General features: G+C 39.3%; 1 protein-coding gene across 1 annotated transcript; it reads left to right on the plus strand.

Annotated features, from left to right (window-relative positions):
• Nucleotides 1-18170: 18170 nt before the first annotated feature.
• Nucleotides 18171-19249, plus strand: LOC145572219 (uncharacterized). The gene is made up of 4 exons (XM_081631221.1): nucleotides 18171-18362; nucleotides 18439-18570; nucleotides 18642-18752; nucleotides 18832-19249. The coding sequence occupies exons 1-4, from the start codon at nucleotides 18273-18275 to the stop codon at nucleotides 18925-18927; spliced, it is 429 nt and encodes a 142-aa protein (XP_081487347.1). The 5' UTR covers nucleotides 18171-18272; the 3' UTR covers nucleotides 18928-19249.
• Nucleotides 19250-23993: the final 4744 nt, after the last annotated feature.

Consider the following 23993-nt stretch of genomic DNA (forward strand, 5'->3'; position numbering starts at 1 on the left):
AGTCACGTCAGGGAAACTCTTAGGCTATGTCATTAGCTCTAGAGGGATAGAAATAGACCCAACTAAGATCAAAGAAATCATGTGTGCCAATAATATGGGACGATGGGTGTCAAAAAGCCTTTGAAAAGATCAAAGCCTATCTCGCTATCCTCATGTATTAGCACTAACACTTCCATGGATCCCTCTTCGATTATACCTAACAGTTACTAAAGAGACAATGGGAACTATGCTTGCACAAGAAGTAGAAGGTAAAGAGAACGCCATCTACTACTTAAGTAAAAAGATGCTCGAGTATGAAGTACGCTACACACCACTTGAGAAATTGCGCCTCGCGCTAGTGTGGGCCACAACCAAGTTAAGACATTACATGTTAGTTCATACAGTCTATGTAATATCTCGAATGGACCCACTTAAGTATCTCTTCGAGAAGTCTACACTTAGCGGACGAATATCAAGATGGATAGTAAACTTAGCACAATTTGATGTAAGGTTCATACCTCAAAAGGCCATTAAAGGATCAGTGGTCTCAGATTTCTTAGCAGATTTCCCAGTAGAAGATTCGACACCAATACATGAGAGTGATTTTCCAGATGAAGACTTAATGGTTACAGAAGATGATACTTGGACATTATAATTCGATGGAGCCTCAACCAAAAAGGATGTGACATAGGAGTATTACTAGTATCACCTAAAGAAGAACACATCCCAATCTCCATAAAGTTAGATTTCGACGTTACCAATAATGCTGCGGAATATGAAGCATGCGTGGTAGGCCTCGAAATAGCTTTGGCATTAGGAGTAAAGAAACTTCGAATATTCGGAGATTCTTCTTTAATCATCAATCAGATTTCCAAAAGATGGAAAGTAAGGAGTGAAAGATTAGCTCCTTATCAAACATACCTGGAAACCCTTACTAATCAACTCGAAATGGTAGAATGCACATATTTACCTAGGGAAGAAAATCAGTTTGCTGATGCCTTGACAAGGCTAGCCTCAATGGTTAGAATTCTTAAGGAAATTAAACAAATGCCTTTAACAATACAGAAAAGACATAAACCAGCTTATATTCAAGCCATAGAAGATGATAAGGTAGTTCAAGGAGAAGAAGAAGAGAAGGAAGAACCTTAGTATACTAATATCCTCAACTATGTCACCAAAGGAGAATATCTACTCCACCTTGATAGGTGAGCGAAACGAGCGCTAAGACTTTTGGCTTCCTAATATGTACTCATAATTGACGAGCTACATATAATGGTACCTAAAGGTAGAGCTCTCCTATGTGTATGCAAAAAGGAAGCTCAAAGAGCAATGAGAATAATCCACAAATGAGTGTGTGGAACTCAAATAAATGGCAAAATGCTAGCCTAAAAAGTAATGCGACAAGGATACTATTGGACTAACATGAATAGGGATTGCCATAAATATGTAAAAAGATGCGCTAAATGCCAAATATACGCTAACTTGCAACATGTTCCTCCCTCTCTCCTTTACATCTATACATCACCATGGCTATTCTCAACATGTGAAATAGACATTATTGAAAAAATCACTCCTCCTGGGACAGGAGGTCATGAATACATCCTATTAGCAATTGATTACTTCATAAAATGGGTTGAAGCAGCATCATATGCAAAACTCACCGCAAAACATGTAACACTCTTCATCGAAAGAAACATTATATGTCAATATGAAGTCCCACATGAAATGATAAGTGATAATGGAACTCACATTCAAGCGGAATGTGAAGAATTGCTTCAAAAATACGGCATTCAACATCATCACTCTTCTCCATACAGGCCTCAAGCAAATGGCACAGTAGAGGCAGCCAATAAGAATTTAAAGACTACCATAAAAAAATGATAGAAAATTAAAAGGATCGGCCCGACAAATTCCATTTTGCTCTTTGGGGTTATCACACGTCAATTCGTTCATCCATTGGAAATACGCCATTTTCCTTAGTATATGGAATGAATGACGTACAACCTGTGGAATTAGAAATACCTTCCCTACGCATCACGTTGGAGAGTAAACTCAATAAAGTCGAATGGGCTAGAGTAAGATATGAAGAGCTATAACTACTCGATAAAAAAACGACTAGAAGCTCTACATCATACCTAATGCTACCAAACTCGCATGGCTAGACACTTTAATAAAAAGGTCAAGACAAGAAACATCAAAGTAGGAGACTTGGTGTTAAAAGCATTAAGGAAAAATGTTCTATACCCAAGAGGCAAATGTAGGCCTAACTGGTCCAGACCATATATCGTCAAAACTATCCTATCAGGAGGTGCCGCAAAACTAACTGATATGGATGATAATGAATTCTCAAATATGACGAATCTTGACCAACATAAGAAATTCTACCTTTGATGACTTGACTAACATACTCAAGAGAGCTACATTTGGCCTGATTCCTAAGGAAAGAATACGTAGGCAACCCTTTACAGGGTGCGACCACTTTAAATTTTACAAACCTCGCACTCCCTCGTCGACACGACAACACAGTGCGAACGTTACACAGAATTCCGGTCCAGCGTGCCGCGACAGGATCTATCGCACAGCGACAAAGCCATCGCGCCGCGACAGGTTTGTCGCGCCGCGATGAATCCAAAATTCCAGTGCCAGTTCGTTTTCGTCAAGCTGGGCAAATTTCGGTGTATTTCGGGAAATTTTCAACTTCCGTACTCGAACAATTTTCGAAATTAATTCAAGTTGTTTTCATTGCTTTAACAAAATAATTCAATGTAAAAAAGTCAATTTAATTTAAAAGCTGAAAATTGCATTAATAAAAGTAAAATTACATTATTGATGAAATTAAAACAAAGGCTTAAAAATATAAATTAACTTTAAAATAAAAATTAACTAATAAATTGATAGTAAAAGCAATGCTCTAACCTTTTTCTCTTTTCTGGCCCTTTTCCAATTCTTCTCCGCCTCTTCTTCATTATCCATCTCTTTCACCAATAGGGATCCCTTATAAAATCTGCACACAATCTTAGTGTTAATAGTTTCTCCTATAGCCATTACACCATGTTTCTTTTCAACCCATACTTTGTTTTCTGTGGAGTCCGTTTTTCTTTTCTCATTGCCCTTAGTAGTATTTTTCTTCTTAGGCATAATAGAGGTCTTGAATTCAACTCTTGCACCTAGATGATCTTTGGGAGGAATTTTCTTATCTCCTAGGCAATCTTTAACATTTTTCTTGCACATGTTTTGGACTTTGTTCTTGCCCTTTTGAGATCTACCAAGTAACCATTGCTTCACATCTCTAGACAAAGAAGGAGGAATTTTTTGAGTAACAACTTCCCACAAAGGTCTAGCACACCAATAGTCATCAAATCTTTCTATATTTTGTGCAATGGGAAATTCATAAGGGCGACGAAGATCCCCGGAAGGAACGGTTTGATCAAGGCCATATTGTCTTTTTACTCTAGAAGGGTAGTAAAAGGTCAATTTAGACAAACTTGGAAGACGACAAAAAGGATGTTTATTGACACTAACCATCTTCTTTATTTTCCACCACGGAACAACCCATTTAATGGAAAAGTTTCAAGTTTCAAAGATTCTACTCCACTCCCGGCTGCCCATCTTTATGGAGAAGCGTTTCTTCCTTCTTACAAGGCAATTTGGTGTATACTTTTCGATATTGTCAGGAGGGCTAATTAATTCAAGCCTTTCCATTAGCCAAATCTGCAAAGATTCAATGCAAAAAATTAGTATACTATACAAAATTAAATATTTTTTATTTCTGTAATTAAAAGTATTGATTTTCTACCTGTAATAAAATTGGAGAACCTCTAAGAGGTGCTTTTGGATCTCTATTTAGTTCATCTAAACTAAGCATAGTCTCTCCAACAATTAATGGTATTGGATTTTCCCCTGATTCAATTTGCTCCATGACAGATGTTAAAATTGCTTGACCCTCATGAATGTTTCCACTAGTAAGGAGATATTGGCTAAACATGTAAAAGAGGAAATCCCTTCTCCTATAGACATGAAAAGACTCAGAGCGTGGTCTATCAAAATAAAAGCGTGCAAATTCTTTCAAATTTACTACATTCCCATGCATTATGTCTTTTAAGTCCCTATCTCTAAGGTTAAGGAAACGCTCGAAATCCTTATAATAATATTCGCTCACTTTAGGAATTACCAAAAGATCCAAAGAGGGGAAGCCAAGAATGGCACCAAATTCTTCCAGTAAAGGGCACATTTCATTAGAACCAAATTTAAAGCAATGGGTATTTAAATCCCAATATTCTAAGGTCGTATAAATAAAATCTATGTCAAGATCTACCCCCTTAATACCATATAAACCCCAAAAGTGGAAAATTCAAACTCTTTCCTCTCTTTGGTATTCAAAGACCAGCACCACTCACGAGTAAAATCACTAAAAGTCTTAGACATGGCTATTTTGAGTGAAAATTAATGAGCTAAATATTTTTTAACTGCTCGAATTATGCTGTAATCGACAAATTTGGGGGATTTTTATAAATAGAATCTGATGAAAACCGAATCCTAGGAGAATTCGGAGAAATAAGACCATCGCGCCGCGACAGGGGGGTCGCGCTGCGATAGTTCAATTTTTACTGCGTCAGAATAACGCGCTAAGCTGACCGTGTGTTATTCGACTTTGACTCGGATTTGTACTTTCACTTTACGGTTTTGATTCTTTTCAAAGCCTTATCCAAACTTATTTTTGGCAATTTTCTTTCAAACACTTATCCCTTTTTTATAATTTTAAGTGTAATTAATTTCAAGCTTATATTTGGTCGAACTCAATTTTATTTTTCATTTTTCCTTTTTGGGGGAGGAAGTCGGATACCCTCCATTAGTAATAAAAATGACGGAATTTTTTGTGCAAAAATTAATCACAATTTTGCACACACTTACATGCACATAAAATGAAAAATAAAAATATAAAAAGATAAATAACATAATAATCATAGGATGTACAATATATAACATAAGTGTCAAATAAAGCAAAGTCCTACAAAGTCAAATAATAATAATAAATAAAAAATAAAAAAAACCACGGTTACAACTACGGCGCCGGAGGACGCAACTACAGAGGAACACCAAATGCATCCAAGAACTGCACAGTCTACGGAGTCAATCCCTCACCAGCCTCAGGATCACTAGTAGTCAGAAGCGAAAGAGTAGGGCTAGCCCATCCTAGCTCACCCTGCTGAGGTCCCGGCTGCTGTGGCTTCTACAACGAAGAGCCAACTTCGTACATCCCACCACCCACGAAAGGAGCTGATGTCGCGCCTCCCTGGCCAGTCGGTCTCCTCGATGCACCCTCGGAGGAAGACCCGAAACCCTCCTGTAGGCGTCGTTCGAAATGCGCCTACGTTAAACATGTTGTGAATATGTTTGGCACTCTTATGAAGTGGGAATTGACAGATACGATTAGGGACAAGGAAAGTAGGGAGCCGCCAACAAGTTTTTAAGGAACTTGTAAATTGTTCAAGGATCATTTAAGGCAACCACGATAAAGGAGAACGATAGGCAGTAACGATTGACCCGTGAAGGTTACACCCCATTCATAATCCATGAGATTACTAACTCCATATGGTTCGGAACCACGAAAGGAGGATCGGGGATGATGGTACGAAGTGAGTCATGGAGTTACATTCGCCCGTATTGGCCTGTACTCGATTCTTATTGTGAAAAGTGATTCATGCGATCTCAAAGGCATACAAACAAAGATTTAATTTGCTCCAAACTAACATTAGGCTAATTTGGTTGAATATTAATGCAACATATAATTCTAAAATATCGTGATCACTTAATTAAACAACAAGATTTAAAAGGAACCTAAGCCGGTCGTCCAAATTATCTTATTAGGCATGATTTTCAATTACATATTCCCTTTAAACATGCAATATAGTAATCAATAAATATATAACTGAATAAACATTAATATTGGAAGTAATTCAACCATAATAACGTTAGTCAAATCAAATATAAATTAACCTAATCATGATACTAGCAATATAAAAATAAAATAAGTAATTAAAATAATTAATTACTCACATTTCGCGCATTCCTTAAAATTGCTACATCATGATAAGTTGTTAGTAACTTCAATAAAAATATAAATCAAACTGAAATAATTAAATTAAATAAAAAGTAGAGTTGATTTAGTCCAAACCCTCATTTAATTATACCTTTCACGCCTTGGTTTAAGTATAGAATTTCGGGTATTGTATGAACTCCTTGGAGTGCTTAAGGAAGGAATGATGTAGTTAGAAATATAGGTTTAAGGCTTAGAATATGAGAGAGAGAGAGAGAGAGAGAGAGAGAGAGAGAGAGAGAGAGAAGAGAATGATTTTTGGTGTAGAAGAAAGGAAGAGAAAATGATTTGGTGCCCCAAACTGTAGAAAGGAGGGGGGTATTTATAGGGAAAATGAGTAGAGGGAACACACGGAACCCTAAAAAGATAAAACTTAGTTTTGGGGCGCCGTGACACGACAGAGGTTGCCGCAACACTACAAAATCTGCCGTGACACGACACATAATAACACGTCACGGTGAAATAATTGCCCTAAAAAAGATAAAACGCGTTTAGGTTTATGCGGAGAAAACACGGGAAATTCCCGTGACACGGCAGAAAATGTCGTGACGCGGCAAAGTTCACCGTGGCGCGGCACGTGACGCCGTGTCACGGTGTACTGTTTTTTAGAAATGCGGCGGAAAATACACAAAAAAAGCACCGTGACACGGTTTAGAATACCGTGTCACGGAAATATGCACCGTGCCACGTCAACCTTTGCCGCGTCGCGGCATTTTAGCTGCTGCGCGGTAATTCAAGTTTTTTACGCGTTTTTAAAACTACAATAAGTTTTGATCCGTAACTCGGAATAAGACATATACTATATCATTGGAAATCTTATCAAGTCTACTTTCCAATCCAATTAGAATCAGGTCAAAATTATTTGTAGATTTTAAGATATGGCCGTTTTAGTGAAAGGGTGTCGGTTTTGGGCCAAGTTTAGTATTTTGCTCATATCTTATTCGTTTTAAATCGGAATTGGGCTTAGGATATATTATTGGAAAGCTTATTTCAAGGCCTATCCAACCAAATAATAGTTGGGATAAAATTTATAGGGTCCAAAAATCAGTTTCTCTCAGTTTTGTGATGTGGACACGAAAATTGGAAAGTAAGTTATGGTTTAGGGAAATGAGCTAGGAATTGGATTGGTTTATGTATTGAATGGAAACATGGATTTAAGCACTCCAAAGATTAAATGCTCAACCCGACCAATAATGGTGGTGAAAGGTTGTTCATCATCGGGTTTGGTTTTAGGGAGACATTTTTAGGTGTCTACGCCTCCACTACCACAGTCCGACCCGACTCCGCTCGACCACCCTGGTTCCCAGCCAAAGTGCGACGATGCCTCGAGCCAGATCTGGATCTCTCTCTCCGATCCTCGGGTCTCGTACGAGTACGTGATGGATGACTCACCCAGGTTTGGTGGCGAGGTATCGACCTCTCCACAAAATGCCACGCCTCAGGGGCCAGAGTAATCATCTCCTCAACCAGGCCGAAAGACCCCTGATAAGTAATAGACACTGGTGGAGGTACATACTCCGCAGGCATCACCGTAGCCTGCAAGAATAAAATCTAAGTGATTAGAATTTCCTAGGGGCTACATAAAGAACAAATCAAAAGATGCGAAATATACCTCTGCCTCCTCTGACGAGCAAGGTCGTGGGGTCAACTACGGCACAAGCCTCTCACCATAGCTCCAATTCGGATGGCTATGACGCTGCTCCTCCGTACCAACTGGTGACCTACCCATATAAACTCTCAAGTCCGTCTAATCCATCATATGCCGTGGAGGACAGGCAGGAACAACAAAAGACTCCGAAGAGTGCTAAATCGTGACTCTCTCGCCCAAAGTATACCATAGCATAATATGTCCCCTGAAAGTAGCGCCGCTGAGTTGTGTACTGAGCAGCTAGCGCGGGGAAGTTAAAATCAGCCCATGGACGAAAGTTAACCTCAGGTCCCTACAAGACAAACACTCATGAGTAGGAATCCTATTCAGAAGAGTAAATGAAAATGGCGAGTAATGCATACCGAGAGAAGCGACTCTCGAACAAGGGCAGCAGTAGTCTGGTCGGTATAACAGCCACCCCAGCTAGAAGCAACCGAAAGCCTTCGAGGTGAAGGCCTGGCTGGCACCAAAGATGGCATATACTCGTAGAACCACACCTGTAAAAACACGAAAATGTCAAAAAAGCTAAAGTCAAAAGAAACCTATTGCCAAGAGGAATGGAGTATACCTCTATGACCCTCCAGAAGCTAGAGAGTGTGACCTCCTCGTCAAAGGTATGCTGAAGACAGGCGAGTTGCAACCCCAGCAGGAAGTCAGCATAAGCCAAGCTGGCCCAATCAAAATTCCCAATTGCTCGAAGATCGTAGAGAGCAGGAAAATAGTAGAGTAGCACTCGGCTACCCTTGTCAAGAGAGAAGGACCCTGACAAAAGAATCAAAATAAAAATGTGCACTCGCTGCTCCGAGGTGGTCGCATCATCCCAAAAAGCCTCTACTAGCACAGACCGCCGAATAGATCGGCTACTCATATGTAGCGGTTGAGACTCACCGCGGGCCCGAATAACAATGGGGCCTAGTTGTAGGAGTTTATAGGTACGAATGCGAAAAACATGAATCATATTAATATAGCACCTAATCCCAAGATCATGCATAACATATAAAGAATTAGATTTAATACCTTTGAAGCGTGGTTCCACAAGTGATCGAGCAAGAACAAAAAGTGATAAAGAACCCCAAGCGTGATTCCTCTAATGCTAGTTAGTGTCGATCGAACTCTTCAATTGATTTTCTACGGAGAAGTATGAACAACGAACTAGTCACGAACCACCACGAACGCCACTAGGGGTGGCCAGCCACAAGTCCAAGGGGGGAGAGGGGTGCCGTGAGAGAGAGAGAGGGAGGTTAGGGTTTTGGGGATTTTGGTTGCCTTGATTCACAATTCACTGTAAGTTAATTGTGACTTAAGTTTTAAACCCGTGGGAAATTTGGTAAAATAAATTTTCCCTTTTCATTTTTAAATCAAAAATAAAAAAAAATAGCAAACAAATAATTAATCAACAAGTGACAATTACACAAGGAGAGGTTAGGTGAGGACCACAAGGGGGGGACCAAAATCCTTGTTCCACAAGGATCCCCAAAACCGGCTCTCACAAGCCAAACCGAGCCAACCAGCCCACGCCAGCTAGCGCTGCTAGCCCAGCTGGCTGCCTGGCCCCTTGGCTGGGCTTGCCAGCTGGTCGCGCGGCCCAGCAGCGAGCCCCAGCAAGCCTCGCATTTATGCGGGCTGCTAGGTGCTGCTGCCAACATGCTTGCGCGCCAGCCTAGCAAGCATTGCTTGCTGCTTGCTGCTGGGTGTGGCGCGCTATGGCGCTGCTCTCATGCTAGTTGGCCTACGCGCTAGCACGCAGACTCGCACATGCTATGCGGGCTGCTGGTGCACTTGTGTGCGGCTGGTGCTGCTAGCCTAACTAGCGACGCGCCAGCTGCATAGCCATGCGCACCCTTGGCTTGGTGCGGTGCACATGCTAGCACCTCTTCCCCCTAGCACCCGGTTTGGTCGGGACATTCCGATGCTAGGGGTATTTCTGCAATTGTTGATTAATTATAGATTTTACCGTCTCGTCTTTTATTAATTCGACTCGACTTGCGATGCTCGGTTTCGACACTCCTCGCTCGATTTCCGACGTCTAAATATTTAATACTCGAGCGACTCATTAATTCCTTCCGAATTAATTCGTCGTGTTGGATCGTTAGTTGTGACCCGAAGGGCTCAGTCAATCCATAATTAATAATACTGATCTGAAGCGGCCTCCAACTAGGCATTTCGATCACTTGACCTCACTGAATAATTAACTATCTAATAATTCTGTAGGGAATATTTCAAGCATCCCACACTTGAGCCCCACTGTGATCATACACTTAAGCATGGTGGCGTCCAAAGGGAAGGAAGCTAGAGCAAAAGAGTCGCCAAAAAGTTTTAGGAACCTGTAAACCGTTCACAGGGTGAAGGTTACCACCCTTCACGATCCATGAGATCGCTAACTCCATAGTGGTTCAGAACCATAAGTAGATATTCGGGAATGAAGGTACAAATCCAACCTAAAAGAGATTGAACCTGCCCCAAAAATAGGCCTCTACTTTATTTTTCTCATATTCATGTACGCTTTCTGACTAACATACAATCAATATATTAACCCCAAACCTGTTTAATCTATGTTGGTTGAATATTAATGCACAAACAAAACTATTATTAATAATCACTTGATTTAAAATCATATTAGCCTAAATAAAATTATTAATTATCTTATTAAGTGTGATTACAAATACAAATTCCCTTTAAACCTGCAAGAGAGGGCGTGATCAAGCAATAACAATAATATCAGGCAACATAATAATAATCATCATCATCAAAATAATCTCAATCTCATCAAAGCATAATAATAGCAAGATCTTAGGCATGATACTAACAAGATTAATAACAAATCCTACCATGTCACTAAGCAATAAAGATTAAAGCTTTAGCCCTAACATGATACTAACATGATAGAAGAAAATAGGAAACAACCTAATCATGATACTAGAAAGCAATAAAAGCATCCTAACATGGTACTAGGAATTAAAATAATCAAAGCATGATTCCTAAAGATATATAGCAATAAAACTACTTACTTTGTTGCCTCGTATCTCTTTCTATCAAAACAATATACATGTTAGTAACTTCAAGGAAAATATTAAAACAGTCAATCTAATCAAATAATTGAAATAAGTTTTGGGACCAAACCCTCAGAAATAATCAACCTTTCACGTCTAGGGTGAAGGCAACTTCGAGCTTGGTTAGGTGTGTCTAGAACTCGTGAATGCGGTATTGTGTTTGAAAAGGGAAGGCTAAGCTAGAAAGAGGGAGAAAGAACAAGCTATTAGCTTAAGAAGAGAAGAAAATTAGAATTAGATGATTGTTGATGATTGAAAACGGGGAATAAGGACCCTATTTACAGAGAAAATAGTCCCGAAACGATCTGAAAAAGATTGAATTCAATTCGGAGTAAAACTACTTCCATCGCGGCGCGACAGTGTCCATCGCAGCGCGATGGAGTTGTCATTTTGCGATGGTGAACGCGTTAATTCAAAACTGTACAGAGTCCTTAATCTAATTAAATTAGACTAATTAACATCCGTACTTATCTTTTAAGAATCAGATTTAATCTTTTAAAACACTTGTTTTATTCCAAATAAAATTCTTATTTTCTAAAAATATAATTATTAATCGTAATCCCACTAGAACTCAAGATAACCTTCTAAATCAATCCTAATGATTTTAGGAATATTAATTAATGGGTCCTCCACTTGATCATTGGGCCGTATAAAATCAATCTGGGCCCAATTTAGTTTTTTGGCCATAACTTCCTCATTATTCATCGGAATTGAGCTTATAATATATCGTTGGAAAGCTCTTTTCGAGCTCAATATAACTACATAATTATTGGACCCATATCATGGACCAAACTAAACTAGAATGGACATTTTCCATAAATAGAGTAAGAAAAGAAATATTTTCGAAAACAAAAAGAAGTATTTTTATTAAAACGACCGCATCACAAGACTTTCCACATTTCATCTCGTTCGACAATCAATGACGTGAAAGATATTCATCACTAGGTTTTGTTTTTGGAGAGACACAATCAGGTGTCTACAGAAGCCCCCACTTTGACTGAGTTTGGAGAAACATAAGTTTTGAAAACAAAAGTCAAAGTAGCGATAAGGACGGAGAATGATTCAGAACGTTATGCGATCCTAAATTATTCTTGTAACGCCGATACCTGCAAACTAGAGTTAGTTATACAGATAAAAGAGTTAGAAACGCGTATCTTGCACCATCGAGTACACGTCTCTGGCATAACTGAATTTTGTTGTTGAATGCTATCGTGACGACCTCCACAGTACCTTGTGAATGCCATCTGAAGGTAACAATGTCTCGCTATCTTCATCTGTTTGTGACAATCTTCCACAATACCTCGGGAACATCGTCGAAGGTGATTGTACCTCGTCATCTCCAGTGTTATGGCAGTACCTCGCCACGGCAATACCTCGCAGCAAACACAAGTAGCACAACAAAACAAAACACACACACATGTCAGCAAAAAGCTGAGTAATCACCACATATTAGAATATAAAGAATAATGGAATAATTAACATTACTAGCTCAATTAAACAATTTAGTTCAAAACTACATTACACATTGGACTCTGAAAAAATAACTTTTGTCAAATCAACCTCAAATAATAATACGATCTTTTACTCAATTAACTCATAACCAATAAGTGTGTCATGCTCTTTGTTCTAAACCTAGCCAAGGACATGAGTAATTCGAATAAATAAATCAACAAGTATAAAGACTTGAATACTCTCAATAACCAGAAAATACCTTGAACCAGACCACATACGGGCCAATTCCCACTAGAAGAGGACCATTGAAAAATAAATAATAAAGATTGTACCTCATTCTTATCTCATGATTATCATCCTCTTACCAACATGCCAAGGACTAAGGTATATAACGCGGAGCCTCAAACTAAGAACAAAATTAATAATCTCAACCTTTTGATCTCATACATCGGTCCAATAATCATTCACAAACTAATAAATAATATCTCAATAGTGGCACAGGTTCCCAAATAACATAACAATTCGATTTAAAAACCTTTAAACTCTTATAGGACAATAAAGCTAATACCTAAATATAATCAAATCTCAACCCAATATAATAATTTATTTGCTCTGAGTAACCTAAAACCTCAACAATAATACCCCCTAGAGCAACAACATTAAAATCCCCAGCATAATAAAACAATCAATCATATACAACAATAGTAATAAGACAATTAAATGTGATCAAATCATATAATTATATACATGAATCATACATATGAATAACATATCATACAATAATTATATAAAACAATTATACAAACAACTCCAAGGTAGCAGATCATGTGATTACATATAATAAGCAAACATCTCCAAAGAGACATGTGTGATTACCTTTCAATAAATTACGATAAAACTACGACGATCAACGTAGCAATACGCAGCCTTCCTTACACAAACATATGGTGGGCATCATTATAAAATGATTAGAAGATAATGGAGATTGGAGATGAAATAGAAAATTTTTACAAGAAATCAGTCTTTGGGTTTGGTTAATGAATATCATGGTAAATTGAAAATGGCGGCTGCTTTTCCTTTTTTTTTAATAATAATAATATTAGAATAACTAAAGAGAATATTAGGGTTTAACATGGTTTATATACTAAAACAAATAAGTGGAGTCCATATAAATTAAAATATGTTATCAAATAAATATTTTATAATATAAATGATATGAAATAAAATCTGATTTTAATATAATATAAGATACAAAATATACGGGTATTACAGGCAATCTCCTCAATACTTCGGGAGATCATCGAAGACCGCTGCTTGTAGCCATCTTCAGTTTTGCTGTGACAATCTTCCACAAGCTAGGATAATTATCGAAGACCATCGCTTGTTGATCCTCAGTTTGCTAGTGCTTCGCTTGAATACTTGCTAATATTTTGTTGTGATTGCTTGTTGTGCCAGTACCTTGGCGCATTTGTGATGAGCCGATACTTCGGCGCTTGCATTTGTTTTGAGAGCCATTACCTCGGTGCTTGTGATGAGCCAATACTTAGGCGCTTAAGTAAAGTGAGATGATCGTCATCAGGTCGATCACTTACTGCGATTGTAATCGAGCCGACTACTAATCATGTCAATTTGCTTATATGGGCTAAATGGCGTACCAAGGAACCCAATTTGCTGAATAAAGTCCACATAAGCCATTTATGGAGCCCAAGAATTGCATCGCTGAAGAAAGGAGAACCAGCCCACGCTGCCACGTGTCATCGCGGCGCGACAGCTCTGTCGCGCCGCGATGGAGCCGGGTATTCCGGAATAAAAACCCCTTCTTCTTCCTCATTTCATCGTTTGCCTCATTCCTTGCTCGGTTTCGCTCAACACTTTAAATTGTCCATTCTTACCCATTTTTCAACCAAATTCGCTCAAATTTCTTGCAAATCGAAGCTCTCGATCTCTATTTTGCCGATCTATGTAAGTTTTCCTCAAACTCCTCCTAGTTTGGAAGAATTTCATGTGTTTTATTTGTGAATTTTCAAAAAATCCAAAAATGTTCTTGCTTGTTTTGCTTTATTTATCAAGTTTCTTGCCATGAAATTGCTTGTTTATGCTTATATATCACCTTAGGAGTGTTTTGAGACTTGTTTGACTCAATTTAGTGATGAAACGAACATTTTGTCATTGTTGGGCACCTTGAGTTCGTGAGAACAATGCGGCTTGTTCTTCATGTTTTTGCTAGCTATTCTTGCTTAATTTGTCACAGTATTTGTCATAATATTGCAAGAAATTGTTTGATTGCTTAGAAAATGCTATTTTTGCTTGAATAAAAAACATGCTCTGTTTTAGTACTACGTACTCTTTTTTTGACAAACATAGTATCATGCGGCTAGGTGAACCTTAGATACTATAGAACCTTTTATTTACTGTTTGCTTGCATAATTAGCATGTCTCGACAACGTGGTTCTGGCTCACGCTCTCGTGGGGCTTACCGACAGGACGAGCCCGTCGATGCCGGCGAGGGGACTTCCACTAGCCTAGGGGAGTTTCCTGTGTATGATGGGCGTACCTTGTACTTCGCGCCCCGATTTCATATCTCAGAGCGCGTTCGACTCAGGATGACTGACGAGCGAGTTAGTTGCCACGGTTCGGGCAACAACACTATTAGACAGCTATACAATTCTTACTTCCATAACAACGAGGAGTTGCTTGCGCTGTGGGAGTCTTGTAGTTTGACTCCTGTGTTGCAGGCCACTCGGGCTCTCTATTCTTTGAGGTCGAGCCGTTTCTTGGTTCGAGCTTTGGTGGAGTTCTTTTGGGACACCACCAACACATTCCATTTCCCTTGGGGTGAGATGACTGTCACTCCCCTTGACTTCTCTATCATCACCAGATTGGAGTTCCGGTCAGCTGCAGTTCCTTTCGGTAGCGATACTACCCTTTTCTCCCCTGAGGTAGAGGAGCTACTACGTCTCATCGTTCTTTGGGCCAGCGGTGAGTCTTGGCTATTACAGATGAGTAGCCACTCCATTCGTCGGACTTTTCTAGTGGAGGCTTTTCGAGATGATGTGACCACCTCGGAGCAGCGGGTGCGTATCTTCGTTTTGATTCTTCTGTCAAGGTCCTTCTCTCCTGACAAGGGTAGCCGAGTACTGCTCTACTATTTCCCTGCTCTTCGCGACCTTCGATCGGTCGGGACTTTTGACTGGGCCAGCTTGGCCTATGCTAACTTCCTGCTGGGATTGCATGTCGCCATCGCAACTTCGACGAGGAGGTCACACTTTCTAGTTTCTGGAGGATCATAGAGGTATATTCTATTCCTCTCGATAAAAGTTTACTTTTGACTTTTAGCTTTTGTCGATGTTTTCGTGTTGTTACAGGTTCTACGAGTATATGCCATCTTTAGCGCCAGCCAGGCCTTCGCCTCAAGGGCCCCCTGTTGCTGCTAGTTGGGGTGGCTGTTATACTGACCAGACTGCTACTGCCCTTATTCGAGAGTTGCTTCTCTTGGTATGCATTACTCGACATTTTCATTCACTCATCTGAGTAGGATTCTAACTCATGAGTTTTCGTTTTGCAGGGACCTGAGGTCCACTTCCGTCCATGGGCTGATTTTGACGTTCCTGCGCGAGCTGTCCCGTACACAAGCTCAGCGGCGCTACTTCTAGGGGACGTATGATGTTGTGGTGTACCTGGGCGAGAGAGTTGCAATTCAGCACTCTTCGGAGTCTTTTGTTGTTCCTACCCGTCCTCCGCGACATATGATGGACCAGGCTGACCTGAGAGTCTATATGGCTAGGTCGCTAGTTGGTACGGAGTGGCAGCGGCATAGTCATTGACAAGGGAATAAATGCGTCGTCAAATGTCTATCCCTAGATCAAATACAATTCATACAACCTAAACAAACCTAATACAAGTATAAGGCAAGCATAGGGGTCGAACCACAGGGGACGAATAAACACCACCTAAAGTTATCAACTATTAAGCTAGTCTAGAATAATAGGGGATATGTAAACTAAAGTCTAAAGATGCTAAAATAAGAAATAAAGCACTAAGGAAAATGGTTTAGGTATAGCATTCACTCAAACATAAACAAAGGCATAGAAGTTGAATTAATCATGAACTAAACATGCTTGAATATCAAAGTAAGGTCCAATCTAGCCACCTGTCGGGGTAAATTGGCTTCTCCTAACATAGCCTCTATGTAGTCACATTAGAACCATATACTAGGAGGTGCTATCAAATAACAATCAATATACATGAATCTTGCTAGGTCCGCTATCGCATCTTCTAACAATAATTCACTCCCAATCAACTAACAACATGCATTTTGCAAGTAGATTGAAGAATATCAAGCATATAAAGAATTTAATCACAAATAAATCAATTCCAAACCCTAGAACATGCTCAAGATCCAACTACACCACAACATCCCCTTAATGGGGAAATTACTCACTAATCATGCTAATAACAAGATTAATCAACAAATAACCAAGCATCATCATAATTAACAAGCAATACTAACAACTAAAACAAGAATCAAATAGAAAGATAAAGAGAAAAGAGTAAGGAGATGCTCATTGATTGAAGTTTAAGGTCTACAAAGACGTTGATTAAGCTTTTTCTTCAAAATCCAAGATCAACAATGGAGAAACCCTCACTTTCTCTCTCTAAATTACTCTAACCCTAATCTAAACCTAGAGAGAGAAGATCTCCTAAAACTAATTAAGAAAAAATAGAATAATAGATGATTCTCTAATTACCCAAAAATGGGTATTTATACAAAGCTAAGAAAATAGAAAATAAATAAATGAAGAGAAAAAAATAAAATAAAGAAAATAAAGAAAGAAAGGTGAAATAAATGAATTGGGGAAAATAAAAAGAAAATAAGAAAAAGAAATTAAAATAATAAAACCCACAAATCCCACCCAAAATCGCAACAATTAGACCCAAACTCTCTCCTCTTCAATATTTGGCTGCTCTGAACTTCATCGCCGCCGCACAACAAAACACCAACAATGGCTATCATCGAGCATCATATTCAACCTTCAATATAAACCGTTCGATCTCATTAAATATCATGTGAGAAGCTCGTGATTTGGGTTTTTTCGCACCCAGAAGACTGCGCCCGCGGAAGACTAGGCCGCGCCCGCGGTGGTCTGAGCCGCGCCATCTCCCAGGCATCTCCTCGGCATCTACCGAAAATTGGAAAAGGTTGGAAGGACAGAGCCCCGCGCCCACAGCAGAAGAAGACGCGCCCGCGGAGGCCTGGGTAGCTGCAGTTGCGAATTTGGGTTCGATTGGTTGCGGTTGCTACTGCTCTGTGCGGAGGAGATGATGGCAGATGGTTGATGTTGTTGGTGGAGATTGGAGGTGAATTGGTGGAGTTGGGTAGCTGCGTAATTGTGCGGTGATGAGTGGCTGCATTGGTGAAATTGGGTGGTCTGGGTTGCAGCTCGTGGTGGTCAGGGCTGCTGGAAGATTGAAGGAATGAGAGCAGGTGGTTATTGCGATGGCGGATTATGGTGGCAGATTATGGTGGCAGATTGTAGCTGGGAATGGTGAATGATTGGAGCAGGGCAGAAAGGAGATAGGGAGCTGATGTGGGTTGTTTTGGTGTGGTGGAGGTTAAGAAGGAGGTAGGGTGAAGGATAGGAGGTGATTGGTGGGTGACTGGTGGGTTGTTTACTTAACTCGGACCCGAAGCTCCAAATGTTTTTTCAAATAATAACACGTGCCTCGACCCGAACCACACCTACACACACCAAACAAACCAAGAGGAGAAACCGAGATAAATAAAATAGAAATAAATAAAGCAAAATAAACATAAGAGAAATAAAACTAAATCTAATAAAATTAAATAAAACTATACAAGCAAATAAAGTAAAATAAAATAAGAAATAAACCACAAACTAATTAAATCCATGAAAACAACTAAAACATGCTAAAATAACGAAAATAAAAAGAAACTTTATTAAAAGGAAAATAAGAGAATAAAAGGGAAAATAAGAGAAACCGAGCCCGAAAATGACTCTAAAACTACTCCCTAAGAGTGACATGAATGTCACTCATTAGTCATCCAAACCGGAGTTATGGTGAAAGACTTTTGCCACGGTTAGCTCCACCACCTTGCCTGTCAGAGGAGGCGAAGGTATATCTTGCATCTTTTGATTTGTTCTTTTGATAGCCCCTAGCAAATTCTAATCGCTTAGGCTTTATTTTTGCAGGCTGCGGAGTTTGTACCTCCACCAGTGTCCATTACTTATCGGGGGTCTTTTGGCCCATTTAAGGAGATGATTCCTCTGGCCCCTGAGGAGTGGCGCTTTGTGGAGAGATCGATACCTCGTCACCAGACCTGGGTGAGCCATCTATCATTATTTTGTTTGTATGCATGTTCTTTTTTATTGTTTATGACTTTATTGTTTGGCAGTTTTCCCGCGAAGTGATGACGAGGATGGCGAGAGGCATGGACGCCTTTCGTTATCATCTCGTGAGGTTGAGCCACCGAGCTACCTGTCGTCGTGGGAGTGATGGCATGGAGGTATTTCTCTTTGCCTTTTACTTTATTTTTGCTTCACTTTTTTTTCTTATATTTGACTCGGCTTGTTTTTCTATTTCAGCCTGTTCCTACGTCACGTTCTCGTACAAGACCCGATGATAGGAGGGAGAGATCCGGATCTAGCTCGCGGCGTCGTCGTACTTCGGCTGGGAACTAGGGTGTTGGAGCGAAGTCGGATCAGACTGTGGTAGTGGAGGGTTCTGGTTCTTCTTCCGAGGGTGCATTGGGGAGGCCAACTGGCCAGGGAGGCGTGACATCGACTCCTTTCGCGAGTGGTGGGACGTTCGAGGTTGGCTCGTCGTCGCAGCAGCCAGGACCTCAGCAGGGTGAGCTAGGATGGGCTGGCCCTTCTCTTTCACTCCCGACTATTAGTGATCCTGAGCCTGGTAAGGGATTGACTTCGCGGACTGTGCAGTTCTTGGATACATTCGGAGTTCCTCTGCACTTGTGTTCTCCGACACCGTAGTTGTACCTGTGCTTTTTTTATTTGACTTTATAGGACTTTGCTTTATATTATTTGACACTTATGTTAGACATGTTGTATATACATCCTATGATTACTATGTCTATATTATTATTTTTTACATATTTATTTTTCATTTTATGTGCATGCGAGTGTGTGAAAAAATTGTGATTAATTTTTTGTGCAAAAACTTCCGTCATTTTTATTATTAATGGAGGGTACCCGACTTCCTCCCCAAAAAGAAAAAAATGAAAAATAAAATTGCGTTTGACTAAAATAAGCTTAAAATTAATTAAACTTAAAATAATCAATAGGGGATAAGTGTTTGAAAGAAAATTGCCAAAAATAAGGTTGGATAACGCTTTGAAAAGAATTAAAACCGTAAGGTCAAAGTACGAATCTGAGTCGAAGTTGGATAAAACATAGTCGCCTTAGCGCGTTATTCTAACGCGGTACAAACCAAGCCATCGCGGTGCGATGGTTTTATTTTTCCGGATTCTTTTAGGATTCGGTTTGCATCGGTTTCAGTTTATAAATATCCCCCAAATCTCTCGACTACAACATGATTCGAGCAGATTAAAAAATATTTAGCTTATTAATTTTCACTCAAATAACCATGTCTAAGACTTTTAGTGATTTTAAACAGGAGTGGTGCCAGTCTTTAACTGCCAAAGAGAGGAAAGAGCTTGACTTTTTTCACTTGGGGGGTTTATATGGTATTAAGGGGGTAGATCTTGACATTGATTTTATTCATACTGCCTTAGAATATTGGGATTCAAATACCCATTGCTTTAAATTTGGTTATGATGAAATTTACCCTTTACCGGAAGAATTTGGTGCCATTCTTGGCTTCCCCTCTTTAGATCTTGCGGTATTTCCTAAGGTGAGCGAATATTATTATAAGGATTTTGAGCATTTTCTTTACCTAAGAAATAGGGACTTAAAAGACATAGTGCATGGTAATGTAGAAAATTTGAAGGAATTTGCATGTTTTTATTTTGATAGACCACGCTCTGAGTCTTTTCATGTTTAGAGGAGAGCTTTCCTCTTTTGCATGTTTACCCAATATCTTCTCACTAGTGGAAACATTCATGAAGGTCAAGCAATTTTTGCATCTATCATGGAGCAAATTGAATTAGAGAGAAATCCAATGCCATTAATTGTTGGAGAAACTATGCTTAGTTTAGATGAACTAAACAGATATCCGAAAGAACCTCTTAGAGGTTCTCCAATTTTATTACAGGTAGAAAATCAATACTTTTAATTACAGAAATCAAAAATATTTAATTTTGTATAGTAATACTAATTATTTGCATTGGATTTTTGCAGATTTGGCTAATAGAAAGGCTAAATTTAATTAGCCCTCTTGAAAATATTAATAAGTATACACCAAATTGCCTTGTGAGAAGGAAGAAGCGTTTCTCCATAAACATGGGCCGCAGGGAGTGGAGTAGAATCTTTAAAACTCGTGACTTTGCCATTAGATGGGTTGTTCCTTGGTGGAAGATTGAGAAGATGGTTGGTGTCAATAAACAACCTTTTTGCCGTCTTCCAAGTTTGTCCAAGTTAACCTTTTACTACCCTTATAGAGTAAAAAGACAATATGGCCTTGCTCAAACCGTTCCTTCTGGGGATCTTCGTCGCCCTTATGAATTTCCCGTTTCACAAGATGTAGAAAGATTTGATGACTATTGGGATGCTAGAACTTTGTGGGAAGTTGTTACCCAAAAAAATTCCTCCTTCTTTGTCTAGAGATGTGAAGCAATGGTTACTTGGTAGATCTCAAAAGGACAAGAACAAAGTCCAAAACATGTGCAAGACTAATATTTAAGATCGCCTAGGAGATAAGAAAATTCCTCCCAAAGATCGTCTAGGTGCAAGAGTTGAATTCAAGACTCCTATTATGCCTAAGAAGAAAAATACTGCTAAGGGCAAAGAGAAAAGAAAAGCTGACTCCACAGAAAAGAAAGTATGGGTTGAAAAGAAACATGGTGTGATGGCTAAAGGAGAAACTATTGATACTAAGATTGTGTGCATATCTTATAAGGGATCCTTATTGGTGAAAGAGATGGACGATGAAGAAGAGGCAGACAAGAATTGGAAAAAAGCTAGAAAAGAGAAGACAGATTAGAGCATTGGTTTTACGTTCAATTTATTAGTCAATTTTTATTTTCAAGTCAATTTTATTTTTAAGCTTTATTTTAATTCCATCAATAATGTAATTTTACTTTTATTAATGCAATTTTCAGCTTAATCGACTTTTTACATTGAATATTTTATTAAAGCAATGATAACGACTTGAATTAATTTCGAAAATTGTTCAAGTACGGAAGTCGAAAATTTCCCGAAATACACCGAAATTTGCCTAGATTGACGAAAACGAACTGGCGCTGGAAATTTTAATTCATCGTGGCGCGACAAACTCGATACCCCTGTCTCTGTGTGACAGATCTTGTCGTGGCGCGCTAGAATTGAATTCTGCACGATGTTCGCTCTATGTTGGCGTGCTGATGCAGAAGTGCGAGATTTGTAAAAATTAAAGTCGCCGCACCCTGTAAAGGGTTGCCTACGTATCCTTTCCTTAGGAATCAGGCCAAACGTAGCTCTTTTGAGTATATTACTCAAGTTATCATGGGTAGAATTTCTTAAGTTGGTCAAGATTCGTCATATTTGAGAATTCTTTACCATCCATATCAGTTAGTTTTGCGGCACCTCCTGATAAGATAGTTTTGACGATGTATGATCTAGAACATTTTTCCTTAATGCTTTTAACACCAAATCTCCTACTTTGATGTTTCTTGTCTTGACCTTTTTATTGAAGTGTCTAGCCATGCGAGTTTGGTAGCATTGAGTATGATGTAGAGCTTCTAGTCGTTTTTCATCGAGTAGAATTAGCTCTTCATATCTTGCTCTAGTCCATTCGACCTCATCGAGTTTACTCTCCAATGCGATGCGTAAGGAGGGTATTTCTAATTCTACAGCTTGTATGGCATCTATTCCATAAACTAAGGAAAGTGGCGTATTTCCAGTGGATGAACGAATTGACCTGCAATAACCCCAAAGGGCGAAATGGAGTTTGTCAGGCCAATCCTTGTAATTTTCTGTCATTTTTTCGATGATAGTCTTTAAATTCTTATTGGCCGCCTCTACTGCACCATTTGCTTGAGGTCTATATGGTGAAGAGTGATGATGTTGAATGCCATATTTTTGAAGCAATTCTTCACATTCTGCTTGAAAGTGAGTTCCATTGTCACTTATCATTTCATGTGGGACTCCATATCGACATATGATGTTCCTTTCAATAAAGAGTGTTACATGTTTTGTGGTGAGTTTAGCATATGATGCTGCTTCAACCCATTTTGTGAAGTAATCAATTGCTACTAGGATGTATTCATGGCCTCCTATCCCAGGAGGAGTGATTTTTCCAATAATGTATATTCCCCATGTTGAGAAGGGCCATGGTGATGTATAAGTGTAAAGGAGAGGGGGAGGAAAATGTTGCAGGTTAGCATATATTTGGAATTTAGGGAATCTTTTTACATATTGATGGAAATCCCTATTCATGATAGTCCAATAATATCCTTGGCGCATTACTTTTTGAGCTAGCATTTTGCCATTCATATGAGTTCCACACACTCCTTCGTGGATTATTCTCATTGCCCTTTGAGCTTCCTTTTTGCCTACACATAGGAGAGATCTACCTTTAGGTACCCTTTTATGTAGCTCATCATTTATGAGCACATATTGGGAAGCCAAAAGTCTCATAGCTCGCTTCGCTCTGTTGTCAGCGTGAAGTGGATATTCTTCTTTGGTGACGTAGTTGAGGATGTCAGTATACCAAGGTTTTTCCTCCTCCTCTTCTTCTTCTCCTTGAACTAATTCATCATCTTCTATGGCTTGGATGTAAGCTGATTTATGCCATTTTTCTATTATTAAAGGCATTTGCTTAGGAATCCTAACCATCGAGGCTAGTCTTACCAACGCATCGGCAAATTGATTTTCTTCCCTTGGTAGATATGTGTATTCTACCTTTTCGAGTTGATCAGTAAGAGTTTCCTGGTATGTTTGATAAGGAGCTAAGCTTTCACTCCTTACTTTCCATCTTTTGGAAATCTGATTAATGATTAAGGAAGAATCTCCAAATATTCGAAGTTTCTTTACTCCCAATGCCAAAGCTGTTTCGAGGCCTACCATGCATGCTTCATATTCAGCAGCGTTGTTGGTAACATCGAAATCTAACTTTATTGAGATTGGGACATGCTCTTCTTTAGGTGATACTAACAATAATACTCCTACACCACATCCTTTTTGGTTTGAGGCTCCGTCGAAGAATAATGTCCAAGTATCATCTTCCGTAACCATCAAATCCTCGTCTGGAAAATCATTCTCATGTATTGGTGTCGAATCTTCTATTGGGAAATCTGCTAAGAAGTCCGAGACCACTGGTCCTTTAATAGCTTTTTAAGGCATGAACCTTACATCGAATTAGACTAAGTTGACTATCCATCTTGATATTCGCCCGTTAAGTGTAGATTTCTCGAAGAGATATTTAAGTGGGTCCATTCGAGATACCACATTGACTGTATGAAAGAGCATGTAGTGTCTTAGCTTGGTTGTGGCCCACACTAGTGCGAGGCACAATTTCTCAAGTGGTGTATAGCGTACTTCATACTCAAGCATTTTTTTTTACTCAAATAGTAGATGGCGTTTTCTTTTCCTTCTACTTCTTGTGCAAGCATAGTTCCTATTGTTTCTTTAGT

The sequence above is a fragment of the Chenopodium album genome, chromosome 12 (assembly GCF_948465745.1).
Source record: "Chenopodium album chromosome 12, dcCheAlbu1.1, whole genome shotgun sequence".
Lineage (NCBI taxonomy): Eukaryota > Viridiplantae > Streptophyta > Magnoliopsida > Caryophyllales > Amaranthaceae > Chenopodium > Chenopodium album.

What these genes read in the sequence shown, in the direction of transcription:
- LOC145572219 (XM_081631221.1), top strand. Translation starts at nt 18,273, where the DNA reads ATGTCACTCATTAGTCATCCAAACCGGAGTTATGGTGAAAGACTTTTG. An exon ending in TACCTCGTCACCAGACCTGG is followed by an intron (nt 18,571 to 18,641) that starts GTGAGCCATCTA and finishes ATTGTTTGGCAG; the next exon opens with TTTTCCCGCGAAGTGATGAC. An exon ending in GTGGGAGTGATGGCATGGAG is followed by an intron (nt 18,753 to 18,831) that starts GTATTTCTCTTT and finishes TTTCTATTTCAG; the next exon opens with CCTGTTCCTACGTCACGTTC.